General features: G+C 36.7%; 1 protein-coding gene across 7 annotated transcripts in view; it reads left to right on the top strand.

Moving 5' to 3' along the window:
* The window catches only part of FNIP1 (folliculin interacting protein 1), a 99,594-nt gene that overhangs the window by 41,717 nt on the left and 33,053 nt on the right, over window positions 1-24,824 (top strand). For 4 of the 7 annotated variants that reach the window (XM_059698307.1, XM_059698310.1, XM_059698306.1 and 1 more), the window contains 6 exons: window positions 1,886-1,977; window positions 6,969-7,052; window positions 8,441-8,512; window positions 11,712-11,847; window positions 18,535-18,736; window positions 23,790-23,875. In XM_059698307.1, coding sequence (XP_059554290.1) covers window positions 1,886-1,977; window positions 6,969-7,052; window positions 8,441-8,512; window positions 11,712-11,847; window positions 18,535-18,736; window positions 23,790-23,875 — 672 coding nt within the window. The remainder of the gene's footprint in view (window positions 1-1,885; window positions 1,978-6,968; window positions 7,053-8,440; window positions 8,513-11,711; window positions 11,848-18,534; window positions 18,737-23,789; window positions 23,876-24,824) is intronic. The other 3 variants (XM_059698309.1, XM_059698308.1, XM_059698312.1) reach the window with 1 other exon arrangement.

Raw genomic sequence — 24,824 nt, 5'->3', positions numbered from 1 at the left:
CATAAATACAGCTCCCCCTGCTCTCTTTTGGTTTCCACTTGCATAGAATATCTTTTTCTACCCCACCACCTTGAGCCTATGTGTGTCCCTACAGCTGAAGTGAATCTCTTGTAGGCAGCATATTGTTGGCTCTTGTTTTTTTTTTTTTACCCATCCAGCCACTCTGTGTTTGGAGGCCAGATTGCTTCCTCATTTGAGTTTAGTTGAAGAACAGGAAATGTGATTTCTCTTTCTCTAATTTGCTTGGAGCTATATCTGGAAATAAAATGTTGAATGCATTTCCATGTTACGTTGATATACTGATTTTCCATTTTGCAGTGCATGAGGAGGTTGTGCTCTTCAGTTTTTAGATCCCCCTGCACATTAACCCTGCAATTAGGAGTGACCTAGGCCAGCCATATGGTGGGGCACAAGGATATTACAAGTTATTACTACCAAGATTAGAATAGTGAAGCTGATCTGTTATATAAAAAGCCTGTGGTTGTCATGCCGTAACGTCCGATCAGCAGGAGGCTGCATGAGTGGGGTGGGCGGGACTGTGTGTGGTGAGGTACGCACGGGTGGGCGGGGACTTTACTCTGAAGGACTTGACTGGAGGTGCGGGCGGGTTTCTGGGTCTCGCCTCCTGAGGCGGTGGCGGCCGCAGGACTCTTTCTGGGTCCTGCTGAGCCACAGGACTCTGGGTCATGGGTCTCGTGCGATTTCATGCACTGGGCCCCTAGTATTAGGATAATGGGCTACATGCCAGAATCTATTAATGAAGGACGGGCTAGCACGAAGTGGTAGTGGACCCCAGGGAGGGATTTTGCAGGTTGCAGATCAGAAACCATCGGGGTACCCAAGTCAAGAGCAGCAAGAGATAGCCAGAAGCCAACTCTGAATGAGGGACATTCTTAAGAGCTATTTATTGTCAGTACTTTAAAAAGACTTAACTTTTAGGAAAGAAAGGGAAAGATTTTTTTTTTATACTATCACTAGAGGCCCGGTGCATGAAATTCATGCATGGGTATGGGTCCCTAGGCCTGACCAGTAATCAGGGCCGATCGGGGCCTTCCAGCCGACAGCTGGGGCCTTCCTTCATTCTTCGCCGCCCCCTGGTGGTCAGCGCATGTCATAGCGAGCAGTCGAACTCCCAAGGGGACATTTTGCATATTAGCCTTTTATATATAGAGAGAGATGGATGCCAGAGGTACTAATTTTTAAGAGTTTAATACTAAACTAGAAATTAGAGATCCTACATTGTCATGACTGACTTTAACTGTAATTCCCTCAGTTCCTATATATTTTCTAAGTTCTAATTAATATTTCTTAAAATACCAAAGAACAATACTTTGAATTAAATGCATAACGTGATTTTATTTTTGTTGTTTGAATAATTTACTAAAAGAAGTAATATAGGCCGTTTATAATGTGTGGACTAGAGATACTTTTTGGATATTTGGTTGATTCTCTTTTTTCATTTTCTTTTTTAATCCTGACAGAAGTTTAGAAAATATTTTCAGGGTCAAAATATGAGAGGAAAGATTGTAATTTAAATTGGGTCAGCAATATTTTTCTATAAAGGTCCAGATAGTAAATATTTTTGTTTTTGTGAGCCAGACAGTATGTTATAATTTCTCAGCTCTGCAATTGTAGCATTAAAACAGCCATATGCAATGCATAAATGAATGGATGTGGCTGTGTTCCATTAAAACTTTATTTACAAAATCAGGCAGCAGACTGGATTTAGCCCTTAGGATGATTAAAATTATTAGTTCGTTTCTAGTACTAATAGGGAAATTTAAAAAACTGTTACATACTAAAATTTCATTAGGATATTCAAGGAAGGGCCATTTAGGAGCATGTAATGAATTTGGAATTTATATTTTTTTCTTCTTCCCTTTAGGTTGCAAGATAGTCTTGAATTCATCAATCAGGACAACAGTACATTAAAGGCTGACAGTAACACAGTTATTAATGGACTACTTGGAAATATAGGTAAATAAGTGGTTCATTTGGTTTTGTAAGTTTTAAAAATGTGAACAGTATAACAGGGATATGTAGTTTTTTCTTGTTAATGTAGATCTTTTATAAGACCAAAGAGTTTCAAATACTATAAGTGGAAAAGGCTTTTAAATTATAAGTATATATTATATCTTTATTATTTGGAAAATATAATTTTCATATATTTGAGCATAATGTTTATTTTGTATCTATCAAACTTGTTTTTAAGTTTGATGTATCTTTGAAAAACCATCTGAGGAAGTCTGGTATTAATTATATTTTCTTCTTTCTCTCTTCCCTAACAATAAAAGTTAATTTTGAATGGTACTCATTTTGACCTGTAATTCAGATGAGAAGGTATTCAAAGTTGATGTTCCTTAAAAGATTTATTGGAGTAACAATTTATTTAGTAATTTGGTTAGTTGATTGTTATAATTATTTAAGTTAAACATTGCAAAGTGACCAATTGTTTCTAACATTTCTAGTCACTTGCTTTAGCCTAGAAAACAACTAAATTGCTGCTGACCCTATTTCCAGTGAATAGAGAACTGCAGTATGTCAGAGTAGACAGCAGTTAGAGTAGAGTGAATATTTCTCTCTTCCCTGTTTAGTGATAATTTTTATTTATAATTAATTTAAATAAATATGTGTTAGTTATATGAATTGGTAGAAAATAGTTTTTTTCTTCCAACTTGAACAGTATAACATTCTGTAATTCATTCAAATGAGCAACCATTTATTAAGCACCCACTGTGGGATATAGTGTCAGGCATGCACTTCACAAAGTGTGTATATTTTATAGAAAAAAAGTTCTGCTTTTTCGTAACTTGATTATTTCTTTGGCTTTAACAAAGTAAAGATGTGACAAGGAAATGACTGAATCTTTTTCTTTATAATTGACACTTTTCAAAGCTCAAAGGGCTTATTAAAAGCTATATATTTTACTAATATAAATTCATTATCATTAGTATAAAGGTAATTATACTAAATACAATAGGTGCTAGATATACTCATCTTCTTTGTTATAGAATAGAAAATTTATTTAACAGAGTACAGACTTTAAATGTTGAACAGCTTTTATTTGTACATTCTGACGGTGAATCAAGAATATTTGAGCACCATTTCTTATTTTCTTTATATTTCCCATTAATTAACAAATACTTATCAAGTACTGTTTTATGCCAAGCACTCTGCTAGGCCATGAGGATATAGTAGTAAACCAGACATAGTTTCTACCTCAGTGGATTTACAGTTCGTGGGAGTCAGCATCAAATGCGCTGTAAGGTAATATAAGATAGTATGGATTGCATTAAGCAACAGGAAGGCTTTTGGTGGCATATGTGAACAGTTTCAGAATTGAGGAGAGACTCAGAAGTTAGTCTCTTTTCCAAGATATAAGCAGTGGTTCTTAAATTTTTGGTCTTGGGATCCTTTTAAAAACTTAGAAATTATTGAGGACCACAGAGAATTTTTGTTTAAATTGGTCACATTTGTTGATATATATTGTATTAGAAACTAAAACAGAAAATTTCAAAATATTTATTTAGTAATTCATGAAAAAATAACACTAATAACCCTTTTCATGTTAATGTAAATAACATGTTTTTAAATAACTATTTTCCAAGACAAAAATAATTGAGTTAGAAGAGTGGCATTGTTTTACATTTTTGTAAATCTCCTAAATGTCTGACTTACTAGAAGAAAGCTAGATTCTCATATCTGCTTCTTGCCGGGGTCCGGCCCCAGCGGGTCCAGGGGTCCCCAAAGGTGTGGACGGAGTCGGCGAAGAAGGAAGGGCACGGAGACAGCGTTCAGTTGATCAGCAGCCTAGCCAGGATCTCTAGCCAGGATCTCCAGCCAAGTTCTGGTCTGGATCTCCAGAGAGGTTCTGCTTCGGATCTCCAGTGAGGTTCTGTAGCCATGTTCCCTCCCTAGGTTCTCCAGCCAGGTTCTGTCCAGGCTCTCCAGTCAGGTTCAGTGTCCAGGTTCCAGTCAGGTTCTCCTGCCAATCTCTGTAGTCAGGTTCAGTCCAGGATCCCTTGCCATGTTCTCCCGCTAGGCTCTGTCTCTAGGCTCCGAGGCCAGTCCCTCTCCAGGATCCTCCGGCATGCTCTCTCCAGCGAAGTTCTTCTGTCTCTAGGCTCCGTGTAGGTTCTGTCTTCTTGATTCTGTTCTGAGTTCTGAGTGTTTCTGTCTTGTTACAACTGTATTTATACCAGTTGATTCAATCCTATCAATCTCTATTACAAAGGTTAGGGCGTTTCTTATCTCCATTCCAGGGAGAAAAGATTATGTAGTTTAAGCATGATTGTTCGTAGTTAAAGGGATTAATTACCCGCCTGGCACTTAGTTGAGGGGTTTTATTCCCTCCCTAACTTCAGGGGAAAATCCCTACCTGGGGATTCAACCTTTCTCGGAGAGGTGACTTTGGTTAAAACACAGCACCAAGAAGGTGAGCAAACATATTAAGAGCCGTATGCCATATATGCCAGGTCCCTTGAAACAGCAAGGATGGACCGGCTCCCGGCAGCTTCTGTATTTAGTCTCTTGTGATTGTTGATTTGGTTGAAGTGCATTAAGAAAATCCAGTCTCAAAAAAAAACCATGTAGTTGGAATGGGAAATACTCCCCAACTCTCTGAAAGTGTTCCAGGGACTTCCTAAGGGTCTTTAGACCACATTTTATTTTATTTTTTTAAATATATTTTATTGATTTTTTACAGAGAGGAAGGGAGAGAGATAGAGAGTTAGAAACATTGATGAGAGAGAAACATCGACTAGCTGCTTCCTGCACATCTCCTACTGGGGATGTGCCCGCAACCCAGGTACATGCCCTTGACCGGAATCGAACCTGGGACCTTTCAGTCCGCAGGCCGACGCTCTATCCACTGAGCCAAACCGGTTTCGGCTAGACCACATTTTAAAACACATTGCGTACCGCATAGAAATCTCTAAGACATACGCCAGGGACCGCACGTTTTTGGGCAAGCTGCACGTTATTTAAATCATCATAATGCACTTTAGGTGTTGTTTTTCAATAATTATAACATTTTTATTTACTTAAACAATTAAACTTCCTAGTACTTTTTTAACGTATGGTACTGCGTAAAACATTTTCCTCTATGAAGAGAGACCGAACAAAATTTACGTAAGTATCTAGATTCGCTCCTTTTTCCATGGGCATGAAAAAGGAGAACACTCGTGAGCGGTCCTTAACAGATGGCGCGCAAAACACGAGAAAACTGAGCGGTACGAAATGTGTTAAGAACTATGGAACTATAGGATTAGATACATGGTGAGAAGGTAGAAGAGTTTTGACTGTGTTTAAGTGTTGATGGAAAAGGGGAATGAGATTAGAGATAAAGGTGATATTTGGCCAAATAAGATTTTTGAAGGTCCTGGCTGATTTAGAAAAGTTAGTTTTGGAAGGGAGGTAAGGAAGGACCTCTCAGGATTTTTCACTGAATAAGTCCCTAGCACATAGTAAGGTTTGAATAATGTTACCTATTATTACTGCTCAGGCATGAAGGGGGCAAGAATAGGGGAGAATTTGATTAAGTTTGGAGGTAGGTTGGTAGGAAAAGAGTTCTCATCTGGTGCATTCTGTGTGTGCCTACATACATATGCGTCTCATATGACTGTAGGAGACAGTCGTATGCTGAGACTAAGGAAGAGGCAGGCAGGGGAGGAGTTTAAAGAGAGCAGATACATTTTGAAGGGAGAACTGAAGAAAGCTGAACAATGAAACATGAAAGAATTGTTGCATATGTACTATAATTGTAGAAATTTTTGTTATGGAAAAATATCTGTTAGCAATTTGAAAGATACATTTGTCACTTTTTAGATAGAAAGTTCCCTATTCTATCCTAGGTAAATCTCCTGGGTGACTATTTAGGCCATCTTGATTAAAAGTAACAGGTGCCCTGTCCCACTAACCTGGAGGTCACAGTTCGATTCCCAGTCAGGGCACGTACCCGGATTGCAGGATCGATCCCCAGTGTGGGGCATGCAGGAGGCAGTATCAGTGATCCTCTCTCATCATTGATGTTTCTGTCTCTTTCTCCCTCTCCCTTCCTCTCTGAAATCAATAAGAAAATATATTTTTTAAAAAGAGTAACTTAACAGGTAACCCAGCTGCTTGCTTCCAGACTGTAAATGTTGCTCTTTTTGGGTCTTTTAGACTATAATTTTCTCTTGGTCAAGTCTGTAGTTGCCAAGTTTTTGAACAGCCTGGAGTCTGGCCCTGACTGACAGGCTGTATTGGTGACCTGCTTCCTTAGTGGCTGACTCCTCCTAGTCTAGGAAGTTTGGTTTCTTCCATTATGTTGTAATTTATTACTAGGTTAGAAAAAACTATTTTTATACTTAATTTGTCAATAGATTCCTGTATTTGTTCTTTGTTGTATGTGTTGTGTTTTGTTTTCTAAGCCAAGCATTTAGGTGGTTTCTCCTTACTGCCATTGCAAGATAACTGTCATTTTAAAACTGACTTTTAAAAAGATAAATTTATTTGGCAAGTGCCAACTTATACAGATAACATTACTGTGCTTTTTTGGCTCTTTAAAAAGATTTTTTAGGTGGTGAACACAATGCAATAAATAGATCATGCATCATAGAAATGTACACTTGAAACCTGTATGACCTTATTAACCAATGTCACCCCAACAAATTAAAAAAAGGTTGTTTTATATTAGAAAGCATGGAACATTTAAAATAATTTTTACCTTATGTAGTAGTAGTTTATTTTTTTTATTTTATACAAATTTATTAGTACATGGGCATGAAATTATGTTTGCCATGACCAGAGGGAAACCATCCTGTTTCAAAAAAGGGAAGCCAACTAGAATTATTTAAACTTAGCTTAAAAGTTTCTATTCATATATGTTGGTCTGCTTTTGTGCTGCTTTAGCTCACCTTTTATTCCTGATGCACTGCAGCTTCTCTAACAGCTCTCTTTCACATGTATTTTACATTTTTGCCATGTAGGTCTTTCACAGTTCTGCAGCCCCAGGCGGGCATTCTCTGAACAGGGTCCGCTCCGCCTGATCAGGAGCGCCTCTTTCTTTGCAGGTTTGCGATGTGCTGTGTGGGTAGACTAGTTGGTGTGATCCAGTGGCTAGAATCTGTAGTTAAGCTGTGGAAACAAGAGAGTAAATAAATATAGTTATAGAGCAGTGTTTCTCAACCTTCCTAATGCCCTGACCCTTTAATACAATTCCTCATGTTGTGGTGACCCCCAATTTCATTGTTACAAATTGAACATAATTAAAGCATAGTGATTAATCACAAAAACAATATGTAATTATATATGTGTTTTCTGATGGTCTTAGGCGACCCATGTGAAAGGGTCGTTCGACCCCCAAAGGGGTCGCTACCCACAGGTTGAGAACCGCTGTTATAGAGGGTTTGGTTAAGAAAATATTGCTTAGAAAGTGCAAGAACATAATTTATTTCTACTGAATATGTTCTTGAAGTTTCCAGAAACTTTTATCAGTGGAATTGACATTGTTATGAATTTCAGTGTTTGTCACTTATTATCTCATTATGTAATAATGACTTTAACTTTAGAATTCCAAACCAAAATTTAGTATAAATATTATAACTCAGAATTTCTAATGTGATAACTATCTTGTTTCCATGGCTGAGTAGCTTTTGAACCATAGTTCACCAATTGCAGAAAATATCATATCTTATTATTATTGTAAAACTTCTGATCTGCACTAATAAGAATGAATTCTCTTAGAGCTAAGATTTAGATGAACAAGCATCATTATAATTGTTCTGTAGAAGGCATATGAGCATATTTGTTTATATCATTGTAGAGTGAGTGTGTTCATGTTTCAGTATTCAGGAAACTATTCAATTTCTTACTTTAATTAATATTTATTTTCCGTACAAATATGAGATATGAACAGTACATATTTGTTATAGAAAATTTGGGAAATGTGACAATAGGCAAAAAATGTTAACCATCTGTCAGTCAGGAATAACCCCCCCCCCCTTTTTTTTAAAACAAAGTTGGGACCATACTATTCAAATAGTTTTCTTAAAATTTTTATTGTGCATATTTTTAAACATAAATTGTTACAGGCAGAATAATAAAGTGAACTATCATATGCCCAGCAGTCACCATTCTTACTGTTCAGTAGCTTCCTTTCATAAAATTTAATACTATGTTGTGAATATCTTGCTATGTCGTTGAATATGCTTCTAAAATACTTTAGTCACCCTTGCTTTATAATATTATAGACTATTTTCATATTGTATGTCAAATCATAATATAGATCTTAAAGCTTGTTCAGCTGAGTAATAGCTCTTGGTGTTGGGTTTGTGCCGTGCTATTGAAAAAATAAAGGAATGCAATGAGATGAGCATGATTGAGTTTGCTATTTAAAAGGAACATCGTCAATTTGAATAGCAGTATATTTTATAACTGACAGTTTTGTCTTGATTCACAGTTCACAGCAACCCAATGGACATGCCTGGAAGAGAGTTGAATGAGGACAGAGACAGTGGCATAGCACGCTCTGGTAATGCCAGGTTTATGTATTAACTCAGTTTTTTTATGAGATAATTATTAGCTAACATTGATTTTCTTTTTTATCTTTGCCTTTATTCTTTAATTTTATGTATATAGCTTGTTACATTGATATTACAAGAGAATTTTAGAAACAGTAGAGAGAAATATATTAAATTTAAAATATTTCACTTATATTATTAAACGTGCTTGGTGGAGCATGGCCTAGATTAAGCATGTCAAACTCAAAGGCTAACATGGGCCAAATAAACAAGGTTTAAGTTTATGTGGGCCTCAAAAAAAACACCAAAAGCTTCAATTGTCATAGAAATGTAGGTTTATTTCAATAGAGACATGCTGAATGCAAAGGGCTGAAATAAAAGTCATCATTAACGTAAAATAATAGAACATTCTAATTAAAATTAATATTTTTTCTTGAACATTAACTTACCAGACACTGAATATAACTGCACAGATTAATAAGCGTAACGCAAATAAACCTATTTTTCTTGTTCTCCAAAAGCGAAATATTTCCTATTGCACGCACCAAACAAGTCAGTACAATACTAATGATGTGGCAATTGGCTGCTAAAATATTCGCTGCTAGTATTAGTGGAGAGAAATAGTGCACTTGCGCTGTGTAAGGGAAATGAATGCAACATAAATATAAAAATCAGTCATTAGAGAACGTTGTAGTCGTTATTAATAATTATGTATAACGATGTAAAAATTAAGAAATTTTTATTGAAACATTTTTCACATACCGTTATATTGGCTGGGCCACAAAAATATTCATTGTAGGCCGTGAGTTTGACATGCTTGGCCTAGAGATCAATGTACATTAGCTTAGGCTTAGCCGTATAAGAAAAAAAGCATTGCTCAAGAGACTGCTTAGATAGTATAGTAGAAAATCACATTGCTTATATCTGCTTGCTCCTAACTAGAGTTTAAATGGTTAGACTATCTCTTGCCCAGAATGACTTAAGCATTTTGAACTAATGTTACACTTTCCCCCCTCCCCCAAATGTAGACTCTCCCAAAATTTGTCTCAAACTTTTGTTGAAACAAGGTGAGGCTTAAAAAAAAAAAGCCCAGAGTTTGCCTTAAGGAGCAGAGTCTAATGAGAGAACAGTCAGGACAAATCTGTAATGGTTCATTATGTGATGAATTCTATGCTAGCCCCAGATAAAGGGAACCTAACAGCCTGGGCAAGGGACAGAGGGATAATAATTGAATTATGTCTTGAAAAATAATTAGCATTATCCAGGCAAAGGCATGGAAGAAGGATATTCCATTTAAAAGGAAAAATGTCTGTCAGGGCTCAGAGATCAGCATAAGTGAAAGAAGGAATAAGCTTAGGCTTTAAGTTATTGTTAGGTGTGAGAAACTTTAATCACTGTGGTAATCCATCTGTGTTGTCACATATGTCCCTGCTATCCAAATTGATTACAATTCAATTTTGAGTGTAGATGGGAAGTCCATACTTAACCATATATTGTAATCCCTACATTTGCATTAGAAAAATGAAGTTTCAAAAAAAATTTTCAGATTACTGAACACTGATTTAGCCTAGAAAAAGTGTTAGGCATCTGTATTTGAGAAACAAAACAACATGAAAAACTTCAGCACCTAATTCTGATGGATAGCTAGAGCTGAGAAACACTAATCTAATATGAAAAGTCTACATCTTTCTAATAATCTCACCTTTCATTTCAAATTCTATACTTTTGTTCTTTGGAACTAATTGAGAGTATATTTCTCTTAATACCTTCGCTTCTATATTATATAGTTTTTTCTTCTGTGGCTATAATTTAACTCATTATTTTATCCAGCATTTTAGAGGTGAGAAATTCATATCTTTATACTTCATTTTCTTCAGTTATAAATTGAAGGGACTAGCTAGATTGATCCGTAACGCTTCTTCAAGCCATTAAATTCACGTATGCCATTTAAGTTAATGGTGTATTTTCTTTTTTCTAATAGGGTTATTTTTAATTTCAGAATTTAGTAAAACATAGCTTTTCAAAATTTAGAGTAGCATTTGTTTTTTCACTGAACCCATACCTACCTACATTTGTTATACATACCCAGTCTTATATTAGTTTACAAAGTTTTGTAATACCAATTGATAAAATGTGATCTTTCAAGAAAGGAATTAATTCATTGGTGGTTCAGATGTTTGCATGGTAGTTAAGGCCTCTCCCCTTTATCAGTGAATTTGTCAGAGAATTCAGATAAACAAATCTTTATAAGGTAAATCTCTTAGTTTTCAGTCCTAATATCCAACATGACCTATCATGTGGCATGTACCTTTTCATAGATGATCATAATAACTTCCTGTTTTAGATTACTTTATAAATTTTCAGTATGTGGTTATAATCGTAAAGATGGCAACCTAAAAATATTGCTAAATGAAAAGCAAGCCCTTAATGTCCTTTTCTCTGTGGATCAAGTGGGAAGGAGGGGATCATTCCTAGCCCAAGGAAAAATAGAGTTGTAGTTTATTACGCCTAGGCAAGAAATAGAACTTCTAGATTGCAGATTCTTTAAGAAGAGAATAATCCCCAGTTATGGGATTATAGTAATTATAATCAGAATGGCCTCTATTGGAATGTGTCTGTCAACCATTAGGATGCTCTAGAGAGCAGGTGGTAGGATTTACCTCTTTTTTTGGAACTTGGTAGGTATAGTCAAGACTCTTATTAAAAGTAGCCAAACATTTACAAGCTTGACTACCTATGCACAAGTTATCCATGAATACTTTTAAGTGACATCTTTAAATGACATTTAGACATTTACTTTCAAATACAGTTTTTGTACTTAAAATCCAACTACAGCATTAAAATTGAATCACATCATATTTCTTTTAATTTAAGGACTAAGGGTTCAGCTAAGCTAGAGGGTAGTCTCATGGCCAAAGAAATAAGAGATAATGCTTTGTTTCACAGTAGCATTTTCTTCCTGGGTGGGGCTGGGGATAAGCATATCAAGAGGGATTGTCTCAGATTCTCTTGCCAACACACTTAAAATATGATTTTTCTCTTCTGAGTCCTTGCTCCAACAGTTATGTTATTAAATGAAAATTTTAGAGACTCATGAAGCAAAATGGAAAATTTGAGTCACTGCTCTTAAATTTGTTAAAAAGAAATTTGTCCTTTTGCTTAGTTGTAATTGACTTACACATTATACTTGTTCTTATTCTGATTTGACAGCATCTCTCAGCAGCTTGCTTATTACGCCATTTCCCTCCCCAAATTCCTCACTTACCCGAAGTTGTGCCAGCAGCTACCAGAGACGTTGGCGACGCAGCCAAACAACAAGTTTGGAGAATGGGGTATTTCCTAGATGGTAAGTTGGAACCTTCAATTTATATAAGTAAGATTGAATAGCTCTTTAAACATACTTTTGTATGGTTTTTAGAGACTGGACTCACATTTTCTGTATTTTAAGTTTGGAACTTAAAACTTTTAAAAATGTATCTTTATTGTTGGGAGTATTACAGATGTTCCCCCTTTTCTCCACTCATGGTACCCCCATTTAGCTCCAGGCCTTTACTACACTATTGTTGGTATCTATGGGCTATGCCAGCCGTGGGCAAACTACGGCCTGCGGGCTGGATCCTGCCCGTTTGAAATGAATAAAACTAAAAAAAAAAAAAAACCGTACCCTTTTATGTAATGATGTTTACTTTGAATTTATATTAGTTCACACAAACACTCCATCCATGCTTTTGTTCCGGCCCTCCGGTCCAGTTTAAGAACCCATTGTGGCCCTCGAGTCAAAAAGTTTGCTCACCCCTGGGCTATGCATATATGCATATAAGTTCTTTGGTTAATCTCTTCCCGCCACCCCTTCTCCCCCTTCCCTCTGAGATTTGTCAGTCTGTTACTGCGTCCATGTTTCTGGATCTGTTTTTGTTTGTCAGTTTATTTTGTGCATTAGATTCCCCATATAAGTGAGATCATGTGATATTTGTCTTTCTCTGCCTGGCTTATTTTACTTCCCATGATAATCTCCAGGTTCCTCCATGCTGGCTCAAAGGGTAAGAGATCCTTCTTTTTCTTACAGCTGCATAGTATTCCGTGTGTAAATGTACATCTTTTTTTATCCACTCATGTACTGATGGGCACTTGGACTGTTTCCAGATCTTAGCTATTGTAAATAACTGTGAGCTATTGTAAATTTCCGTGAGCATAGGGATGTAGGTATTCTTTCTGATTGGTGTTTCTGTCTTTTTAGGGTATATTCCTAGAAGTGGGATCACTGGGTCAAATGGCAGTTCCCTTTTTAATTTTTTGAGGAAGCTCCATACTGTTTTCCATAGTGGCTACGCCAGTCTGCATTCCCACCAGCGGAGTCCAAGGGTTCCTTTTTCTCCTCATCCTTGCCAGCACTTACTGTTTGTATATTTATTGATGGTAGCCATTCTGGCAGGTATGAGATGATACCTCTTTGTAGTTTTAATTGGCATCTCAGATGATGAGTGAAGTTCACTTTTTAATTGGATTGTTTGTCTTCCTTTAGTTGAGTTGTATGAGTTCTTTATTTATTTTGGAGATTAATCCCTTACCAGATGTATCATTGATAAGATGAGTCCCATATAGTAGATTTTCTTTTCATTTTGTTGGTTTCTTTTGCTGTGAAGAAACTTTTTAGTTTGATGTAGTCCCATTTGCTTAGTCTTTTCCTCTATTTCTCTTGCCCTACTAGATGTATTGGTGAAAATTCTGCTACATGAGATGTCTAAGGTTTTGCTGCCTGTTTTCTCCTAGGGTTTTTATGGTTTCATAACTTATATTTAAGTCTTTTATCCATTTTGAATTTGTTCTTATCAATGGTGTAAGTTGGTGGTCTAGTTTCTTTCTTTTCTTTTTTTTCTTTTTTTCACATGTTGCTATCTAATTTTCCCAGCACCAATTACTGAAGAAACAGTCTTTACTCAAGTTTATGCCTTTGCCAAATATTAATTGAGTTTAATGGCTTGAGTTGATTTCTGGGTTCTCTAGTCTGTTCTATTGATCTATATGCCTGTTCTTGTGCCAGTACCAGGCTGCTTTGATTTTAGTGGCTTTGTAGTATAGTATGTTATCAGGTGTTGTGCTTCCTCCAACTTTGTTCTTCTTTCTCAAGATTGCTATGGCTATTTGGGGTCTTTTTTGATGCCATATTAATTCTTGGAGTATTGGTTCTAGATCTGTTAAATATGCCATTGATATTTTAATAGGGATTGTGTTGAATCTATAGATGGCTTTGGGTAGTATGGACATTTTAATGATGTTAATTCGTCCAGCCCATGAACATGGTATATGCTTCCACTTGTTTATATCTTCCTCTGTTTCTTTTTTCGGTGTCCTATAGGTTTTCTTAGTACAGGTCTTTTACCTCCTTGGTTAAGTTTATTCCTGGGTATCTTAATTTTTTTGTTGGAATGGTAAATGGGATTGTTTTTTTAGTTTCTCTTTCTGAGAGTTCACTATTGGTGTATAAAATGGTATAGATTTCTGGATGTTAATTTTTTTAAAAATATATTTTATTGATTTTCTACAGAGAGGAAGGGAGAGGGATAGAGAGTCAGAAACATCGATGAGAGAGAAACATCGATCAGCTGCCTCCTGCACATCCCCCACTGGGGATGTGCCCGCAACCCAGGTACATGCCCTTGACCGGAATCGAACCTGGGACCTTTCAGTCCGCAGGCCGACGCTCTATCCACTGAGCGAAACCGGTTTCGGCTGGATGTTAATTTTGTATCCTGCTACTTTGCCGAATTCCTTTGTTAAGTCTAGTAGTTTCTTGGTGGAGTCTTTAGGGTTTTCTATGTACAGTATCATGTCATCTGTGAATAATGACAGTTTTACTTCCTCCTTTCCAATTTGGATGCCTTTTATTTCTTTTTCTTGTCTGACATCTGTAGCTAAGACTTCCAGCACTATGTTGAATAAGAGTGGTGAAAGCAGACATCCCTGTCTTATACCTGTTTTTAGAGTTTTTGCTCATTGAGTATGATGTTAGATGTAGGTTTGTCATATATGGCCTTTAGTATGTTGATGTATGATCCTTTTATTCCTACTTTGGTGAAAGTCTTTATCAAAAATGGGTCCCAGGCCAGTGTGACTCAATGGTTGAGCATCAACCTATGAACCAGGAGGTCACAGTTTGATTCCCAGTCAGGGCACATGCCTGGGTTGTGGGCTCAGTCCCCAGTCTGGGGCATGCAGGAGGCAGCCAATCAATTATTCTCTCTCATCATTGATGTTTGTCTCTTTCTCCCTCTCTCTTCCTCTCTGAAATCAATAAAAATATATTTTTTAAAATCGGTGCTTGATTTTGTCGAATGCTTTTTCTACTTCTGTTGATAATGATGATGTAATTTTTATCTCTTTTATTTTGTTTATCACATTTATTAATTTAAGAATGTTGTACCAACCTTTGCCAGGGATGACCAGCAGACCTTGAGCAATGGATGAATGATTACTCTGACATAGGTTTGCTCTGAAAGAGAGGGCTAAGGGACTGCTTGTAACAGCAGTTTGAGATAAAGTTTATCTTTTAGATACAATCAGTAGGGTAAGTAATCTTGGGAGGACGCATGTGTCTGCAATATCCTTTAAGCAAGGACACCTAAAGATCAAACATAAAGATTCTGGTAAATACCTGAGGGTCTGCACATACACAAACTTGTTTGGAAAGGTCAAGGAACAATTAGGGACAGCTGCCTTTGGCCAACTCCCCTAAGTCAGAATTCTGATAAAGAGTGGTGGGCCACCTTCAGCCAACTTCCCTTTTTGGAATTTCATCCTTACAAACTTTTCAACCAAGTCTCCTGTGCCCCCCCCCCCCCCAACCTTTCATCCCTCAAATAAATCCCACTTGGTCATGGTGTATGCTGTTTTTGATATATTGCTGGATCTGATATGCTAATATTTTGTTGAGGATTTTAGCATCTATGTTCATCAGGGATATTGGCCTGTAATTTTCCTTCTTTGTATTGTCTATCTGGTTTTGGAATTAGGATAATGCTGGCCTAGTAAAATGAGCTTTGAAATCTTCCTTCCTCTTGAATTATTTGGAATAGTTTGAGGAGGATATAGGTGGTGTTCTTTGAATGTTTGTAAAATTCCCCAGTGAAGTGGTCTGGTCCAGGACTTTTGTTTGCTTGAACTTTTTTCACCACTGCTTCAATTTCTTTAGTTGTTATTGATCTGTTCAGGTTTTCTGATTCTTTCTGATTGAATTTTTGAAGATTGTATGTTTCTAGGTATTTGTCCATTTCACCCACGTTGTCTAATTTTTTGGCATATAGTTGTTCATAGTATTTTCTTACAATCCTTTGTATTTCTGTGGTGTCAGTTGTTACTTCACATCTTTTATTTCCAGTAAAATGAGCTTTGAGTCTTTTGTGGCCCACATAAACTTAAACCTTGTTTATTTGAGTCTTCTCTCTTTGCTTCTTGATGAGTCTGGCTAAAGGCTCATCAATCTTCTTTATCTTTTCAAAGTACCAGCTCTTGGTTTCATTGATCTTTTGTATTATTTTTAAATCTATTGCATCTTTTTTTTATTGTGGTAAAGTATGCATAACATAAAATTTACCATTTTAGCCATTATTAGATATATAGTTCAGTGGCATTAAGTACCTTCACATTGTTGTGCAACTATTCATGTCCAGAACTTATCTCTCCAAACTAAAACTCTATCCATTCAACCATAATTAACCCCCATTCCTCCTTCCTCTTTGTCCCTGGAAATCACCACTCTATTTTTTGTCTCTATGAATTTGACTATTCTAGATACTTCATATAATTGGAATCATATAATATTTGTCCTTTTATGTCTAGCTTATTTTGCTTAGCATGTCTTCAGGGTTCATCCATGTTGTAACATGAATCAACATTTTCTTTTTTATCTGAATAATAGTCCATTATATGTATATAACACATTTTGTTTATTCATATTCATCTGTTGATAGATATTTGGGTTGTTTTCACTTTTTGGCTATTATGAATAATGCTGATATGGACATGGCCATGTGTACAAATACTAGTTCGAGTCCCTGCTTTCATTTCTTTTTGGTCTATACCCAGACATAGAATTGCTGGATTGTAAGTTTTGAGGACTCACCATAATGTTTTCCATAGTGGCTGCACCATTTTGCATTAACACCAGAAAAGCACAAGAGTTTTAATTTCTCTACATCAAGCATGTCAACTCAAAGGCTAACATGGGCCAAATAAACAAGGTTGAAGTTTATGTGGGCCACAAAAACACAAAAGCTTCAATACTCATAGAAATGTAGGTTTATTTCGATAGAGCCATGCTGAATATAAAAGGGCTGAAATAAATGAGTAATCGTTAACATAAAACAATAGAACATTTTAATAAAAATTAATATTTTTTCTCGAACATGAACTTACCAGACATTGAATAACCACAGATTAATAAGTGTAACACAAATAAACCTATTTTTCTTGTTCTCTGAAAGCGCATATTTCCTGTTGTGCACACCAAACAAGTCAGTGGAAGACTAATGATGTGGTAGTCGGCTGCTAAAATATTCGGTGCTAGTATTAGTGGAGAGAAATGGTGCGCCTATGCGTAAGGCGCAAAAGGGAAATGAATGCAACACGATTATAGTAATTAGTCATTAGTGAACGTTATAGTTCATTATTAATAATTATGTATAACAGGATATTGTAAAAATTAAGTTATGACATTTTTATTAAAATGTTTCTCACATGCCATTATATTGGCTGGGCCGCAAAAATATTTGTTGTGGGCCGTGAGTTTGACATGCTTGCTCTACATCATTGCCAATTGTTTTTCTTTTTTAAATTTTATTTTATCACAGCCATCCTAATAGGTGTGAAGTAGTATCTCATTATGGTTTTGATTTGAATTTCTGTAATATCTAGTGGTGTTGAACATGTTTTCATGTGCTTATTGGCCATGTATATGTCTTCTTTGGAGAAATATCTGTTCAAGTGTTTTGCCCATTTTAAAGTCAGGTTATTTGTTTTTTTGTTGTTGAGTTGAAGGAATTATTTATATATTCTAGATATCAATCTCTTATCATACAAATGCTTTGCAAATATTTTCTCCCATTCCACGGGTTGCCGTTTTATTCCTTTTTAAATCTATTTTCTTAGAGAGGGAGAGAGAAAGAGAGAAACATTGATGGGAGAGAGAAACATCTATTCAGTTGCCCATACCTCGACCGAAAATCAAATTGATGACCTTTTCTTGCATGGGATGATATGCTCAACAAACAGTTTTTAATTTTTATGTAGTTCATCTCTTTTTTTTTTTGTTGCCTGTGCTTTTGCTGTCTTACCCAAGTAATCATTATCAAGTCCATCATAAAGCTTTTGACCCTCTGTTTTTTTTTTTTATTCTTTTCTTTTTTTTCTCTCTTTTTTTTTTTGGTGCCGTGACTCGGATCTGAACCATCCCCCTCTGTTTTCTTGTAAGAGTGTTCTAGTCTTAACTCTTCTGTTGGGACTTTGATCCATGTACTGCATAATTTGATATTTCAGTTTTTCCTGTTTCTATTTTGGCAAGTTAATTCATGCTTGAAAGGTGGTGTGTTTTTTTTTTTAGTCTATGTTAAGTGCAACTATAGATAATGAAGCTTCTCTTTTATTTACCCCCTGTAATTCCTTCATCTTTGATTTTACTCCTTCAATCAAAAGAAGAGACAAGTAGATTCTAGAACAGTGAAGAGGCTGAATCAGACTCATCTATAAACCTTAAAATTTAGGCATATTTAGGTTAATTATGAATTGGGATTATCTATATTTTAGTGACTTTTAGTTAAACCAAAGTGTTCCTACACTGACTCCTAAAATTTTTTATTAAAATTTGACCATGAAGGACTAGCCAGTAGATTTCTGAAAGAGATTTACAATTGATAGGAATTTTTAGATTTACTTGATAAAACAGAAGGCCTTTAGTTTGCCTACATTTAATTAGCAAGGGGATAGAGTTGAAAATTTAATTATATTTATATTTTTTTAAATAAAAATATTTGTTTTTAAGGTCTATAGAAGAAAGCTTTAATCTATCAGATGAAAGCTGTGGCCCTACACCAGGAATTGTGAGAAAAAAGAAGATTGCAATTGGCGTAATCTTTTCATTATCCAAAGATGAAGATGAAAATAACAAATTTAATGAATTCTTTTTTTCACATTTTCCTCTCTTTGAAAGCCACATGAACAAATTAAAGAGTGCAATAGAACAGGTAAGCATAGTCATGTTGTTGGTTTGTTTATATCCTTTATTTTTCTTTGAATCTTATTCTTCTGCTTCAGCATTGTGTTTATTTATTTGACACAAAAATTAATAGGTACTGTGCATATACGCTGCAAACTGCTCTGGGAGATGCAAAAAAACCTTACCTCTTTAAGGAGCTTACTGCCTAATGAAAGACCTAAGGGCATTCATCCATTCATTCAATAAATATTTGAGGGCCTATAATGTGTCAGGCACTATTCTAGAAACTGAAGATAAGATCTGAAAAAAGTGACACTCCTGACCTCATGGGACATCAAATAAACAAATGAACATATAAGCTACTAGATGGGATTCTGCGCTGTGGAGAAAAATTAAACAGATTTATAAGAAGTGATGGGTGGAAGGCTTGGTAATTTTTAGAGACTAGTCTGAAAGGCTCCTGATAAAATGACATATGCTCCAGAAATATGAAGGAAATGAGCTACAACTGTCTGAGAGAAGAATGTTCCAGGCAGAGGCAAAGGTCCTGTGTTAGGAGTAAGCCTGATGCTTGATCAACAGGAAGGAGGCTGAAGTGGCTGGGTTAGAAGACAAAATAATATAGGGCCTTATAGGATTCCATTGTAAGAGCATTGTCAATTACTCTTAAGAGTGATGGGAGACCACTGGGGGGCTTGAGTGGAGGAATGACATTATATGTGAGGACCACTCTAATGCTGGTGGAGAATAGATTTCTAGGAGCAAAGATAGATGTTGGTAGGACCAATTAGGAGGTTATTGGCATAATCTGGGTAAGAGATGATGGATACTCAAACCAACTTAGTGGTGAAATTGTTGAGAAGTGTTTGGATTTTGGACATACTGAAAATAGAGCTAATGAGATTAGCTGATGGGCTGAATTGGGGTGTAAGAGAGCAATAGAGGTTGACTCAAGAATTTTATTTGAGCAATAAGAAGGATGGACTTACCAGTACTCAAATGGGGAAACTACAGGTAAAACATATTCGGCAGATGAAGATCAGGGGTTTGTTTGAGATGCCTCCTGGACATCCAAATGGTTTTTTATAAGTCTAGAATTTAGGGAAAAGGTCAGGAGAGAAGAGAGGAGCAGAGATCCTAGGCCTGATTTGTGGAGCATTTCAGCAGTTAACATTTGAGAAGAGACTGAGGATTGGCCATTCAAGTAGGAGGAAAAAGGAGAGAGTACTTTTGGGGGAGAGGGGCAGGGACCCAAGTGATGAAAATGATTTAAGAAAGCACAAGTGATCAATTGCTGCTGATAGTGTATAATAAATTTTCATAAAGTAAGAAAATTGTGAATACAAGATAGAAAATAAGGATACTAAAAAGGGAGAGGACAACAAGCCAAGCTTTTTTTTAATAGTTCATAGGAAAGAAGTGGCAGGCACTATTCTAGAAACTAAAGATAAGATGTGAAAAAAATAACACTATTGGGATGATTTTTCATTTGGGCTGCATCTTAAAGCAGTGGTTGCCAACCTTTTGGACTTCACGGACCAACAGTAGTCTGCGGACCACCGGTTGGCGACCTCTGTCTTAAAGGATATGTAGGATTTTTTTAAACAAAACTTCAAAAATTAGATATAGCAGAATAGCAAGAAAAACTGATATCCTTGCCACCCAAAGATAATTCATTAATGTTTTGCTGAAAGTCTTGTCCAGGCCTTTTCTATGCATATTGTACTTTCACTTGATTGGGATTGTGCTGTGTCCATATTGCTTTAATTACATGCATATTTAAAAAAACCTCATAATTGTAACACATGCCTTTTCTTGTCATTATAAATTATTCTTAAATATATTTTAGTCACTTTCCTTACCATAAGTAACAAATTTTCTATCAGGCCATTTCTACTTTCTCACAATTATAGCTATAGTATAGTTAACACATTGGTGAATTTTCCAGATTATTTTTCAGAAGAAATCCCCAGAAGTTGAACCAGTGAATCAGTGGGTATAACTAAAGTTCTTAATCCCTGTGACAGTATGCAAAAAGGAGATGGCTGGAAGAGTTAATGGATACAGATCTCAAAGAATCTAGAATGCTTGAGAGAAGTTTTGACTTTTTTTTTAAGGCTGTCTCCAAATTGTGCTCCAGGAAGATTAATTTGGCAGCATGTTTAAAAGAGACTAGAGTAAGAAGGCTGGATATGTAAAGAACAATTAGAGTAGTCTAGAAAGCAGAGGGTGCATTTCAGTAACTTAGTGACTAAGAATCATCTGCCTCTAGAGAGGACAATGATATTAGTTATTCACATTAAATCTGTCAAAAGACAAATAGGTCATTAGCAATGCCTTCTTTTTTTTTCTTTCACAGAAAAAATGAGTAAAGGCCATTTTTACTTTTTCAGAAGTTAGGCACTTTTGACATTTTCTTTAGTCAGCTTCTCTCTCTTTTTGTAGTCTGTTGTTGCCAAAGTCAATACATAATATTTAGCTATGGTTGAACTGAACTTTTAAGTTACTGGGAGATGTGTTTCAAGCTTTGTATAAAACTTGGCGTATTTAAGCACTATAGAACTCATTATGGATGACTTTTCAAATGTTTAAATGCTTTGACCATCTTTAACCTAAAGTCAGTCAGTCTGTGTGTCTGTCTATCTACCTACCTACCTATCTATCCTATATAATAAAGAGGTAATATGCAAATTGAGTATCACACCCTCTCACCAGATGGCCGCCCCCATGTGGTCACAAGATGGCTGCCACAAGATGGCCAGTAGGGGAGGGCAGTTGTGGGGGACAAGGCCTGCAGGGGAGGGCAGTTGGGGGAGGACCAGGCCTGCAAGGGAGGGCAGTTGGGGGCAACCAGGCTGGCAGGGGAGGGCAGTTGGGGGCTACTGGGTCGGCAAGGGAGGGCATTTGGGGGTGATTGGGCCGGCAGGGTAAGGCAGTTGGGGGCGATCGGGCCAGCAGGCAAGGGCAGTTGGGGGCAATCGGGCTGGCAGGGGAGCAGTTAGGCGCCAATCATGCTGGCAGGGGAGTGGTTAGGGGGTGATCAGGCTGGCAGGCAGAAGTGTCTAGGGGCAAACAGGCAGGCTGGCAGGCGAGCGGTTGGGAGCCAGCAGTTCCAGATTGTGAGAGAGATGTCCGACTGCTGGTTTAGGTCCGATCCCACTAAACCGGCATTCGGACATCCCCCGAGGGGTCCCAGATTGGAGAGGGTGCAGACTGTGCTGAAGGACACCCCCCCCCCCCAGTGCACGAATTTCGTGCACTGGGCTTCTAGTGTATATATATAAAAGCCTAAGCGACCAAACGACCGGTTGACCAGTCTCTATAACGCACACTGACCACCAGGGGGCAGATGCTCAACGCAGGAACTGCCCCCTGGTGGTCAGTGCGCTCCCACAGCCAACCTCCTGTGGCCGGCCAACCTTCCACAGCCCCTCCCCTTGATTGGTCTGCCCTGATGACCCCGATCGGGACTGCTGGCTAACCTCCTGCTGGTTCCTCCCCCCAGCCAGCTGGCCAACCTCCTGCGTCCCCAATTGGCTCCAATCAGCCCCAATCTCCGGCCAGGCTGAGGTACCTCACCCATGCATGAATTCATATACCGTGCAATGTGCCTCTAGTATACTTATAGTTCTCTGGATATTTATTCAAGTTTAACATCTCATTTCTTATTAAAGCTGAAAGATAAAGCTATATGAATGAATACTTTTATATAAATTTATAGAACTTAATTTGAAAAGTTCTACAGTTGTTAATTAATGATAGAATATAATAAACACTAAACCATTCAAAAAATTTATCTTCTGGAGCCAGTTTAAACTGTCACTTTTTTTTTATTGTAAAGCTATGGATTTTGTTTCTGGGCACCTTGGGTATTCTTTTGAAGTTTGTACTACCTTTTGAGATCTATGATTTAATTAAACATTTCTACTGCTGGTAAAATTAAGGAAGAATACTTCCCAATTCGAGCTAAAAAAAATTCACTTCTTTATAAATTGGGAATTTATTGACAGTTTGTAAAAACATAAAGTAAGTTTCCTTTTACCCTATGAAGGTTTTTGATATATATGAGCATGATTTATGGCTGATGTAGTCTGATCTTTGAGATATATTTTAAAATATTTAAAAATTTATTTGTAGTTACTTAATGCAGAAATACATCCGCTTTTAAAAATCTACAAAATTAGCCCTAACCAGTTTGGCTCAGTGGATAGAGCGCCGGCCTGTAGACTGAAGTGTCCCAGGTTCGATTCTGGTCAAGGACATGTGCCTTGGTTGTGGGCACATCCCCAGTAGGGGGTGTGCAGGAGGCAGCTGGTCGATGTTTCTCTCTCATCGATGTTTCTAACTCTCTATCCCTCTTCCTTCCTCTCTGTAAAAAATCAATAAAATATATATTTTTAAAAAATCTACAAAATTAGAGGTTTTGTTTTTTAATATACACAGACTAATCCTGATCCCCTTTTTCTATTTAAAGCAAGGCTTTTCAACCTTGGCTAAATATGTTTTAAAGAAAGCAGATATTACTAACTTAAGATATCTTTCAGTAGAATCTTTATATTTCAGATCTTAAAAAATAGTTTTTTTTCTTCTTTTTTTTTAATCTTTAATTTCTTTATTGGTTAAGGTATTACAAATGTGTCCTCATCCCCTCATTGACCCCCAACCTCCTCCCCCCACTCATGCTCTCATCCCCCTGTTCTTAACACAACCATTTGTGAAATATTAGAGAAAATCATGAGCTATTGTTACTGAGTTGTTATTGTGTCCCGCTCTACTTGAGAAAAAAAAATAGTTTTATGTAACCCAGAAACTGTCAACATCAATTTCTTTGTGTGTTGACATTCTGTGGTTTGACAGTTACAACAAGAGATTTAACACTTGAAAATTTTGAATTTCGTTGTAGTCATTAATGACCTTAGTGTATAAAAGAAAGCGACTCTAAATATGTATGTCTTCTTTACATTTTTTCTAGATAAAAATGGTGGTAGAGTATTGTGGAAATATGTGACTTTGTCTTTAACTTTTCCCCCCATATTTTACCCATGATCAGTATAAGAATTAACTATTTGATTGCTTTTAAGGCTATGAAAATGAGCCGGAGATCAGCTGACACCAGCCAGAGGAGTTTGGCTTATAATCGAATAGTTGATGCCCTAAATGAATTCAGGTACATATTCTCTACATTCTGATAATATAGAGTTGTTTTGCAGTGTATACAAAAGATTTATTTGTATTCTTTAACTTATTTCTGATAAAATTTAATTCTTTTAATTACTTTCTTTCATTGTCAAAGGAGTGTATAATTCAGTAACCTATTGGTTTCTAAGTTATTAAATATTAAAAGTGCTTGGGATTGAGGCACATTAGGGAGCCATCAGCAGTGTGATTTTTAGTATTGGACCATTAGACAAGCTAAGATGACCAGAAGAGACCCTTATTCCAACAGAAATGTGCTTTGTCCTCTGTTGGGCTGTTAGATATAGGGACTAGTTATTTAACCAGTGATAGTAATCTGATGTTCTTGGGTACATGGAATACAAGGATGGATATAGTGAATATGAACTTGATGTTGCTTGATCTTTTTTCTAGATCATGGCAAAGCACATAGTTTTTCTTCTGCCAGAATTTTCTCACACAACAAAGTTTGTACCTAAAGCTGCAACAACCGCTGTAACTGCTCTCATTATGGCAGGCAAACATATTGCATACAAACTTACGTTAGGAATCACACAAAGTGACTGATGTGTGTCTCCCTTTGAGAGAACCATTTCAGGACTACTTCATCCTCTCATCTACTTAGTCTTTCCTTCTTTAGCCTGGAGAGACAGTATTGACTTTTTGCTTATTTGCCTAAGAATCATGCAATATTGTTTCTGAGTTTTACATTTTGCAGCATTACAAGGTAATGAATCTTTGCCCTTGAACTTGGAGCTATTACTTACATTATTGGATTACAGTTCCTTTCTGCAGTCACAAGCTTTGTGGCAGAAGGCCAAGAGTCCCTATTTGAGCTCCGAGGTAACACTGTCATTATAGACCCAGCTGAGGTTACCAGAATAGTAAATATTGTCATAAGACTCATTCCATTTAGAAGATTGATCTTGCTCTTAGGTTAT

Source organism: Myotis daubentonii, chromosome 5 (assembly GCF_963259705.1).
Source record: "Myotis daubentonii chromosome 5, mMyoDau2.1, whole genome shotgun sequence".
Lineage (NCBI taxonomy): Eukaryota > Metazoa > Chordata > Mammalia > Chiroptera > Vespertilionidae > Myotis > Myotis daubentonii.
The sequence above is the reverse complement of the archived record's forward strand: the minus strand, read 5'-3'. Positions and strand labels throughout refer to the sequence as shown.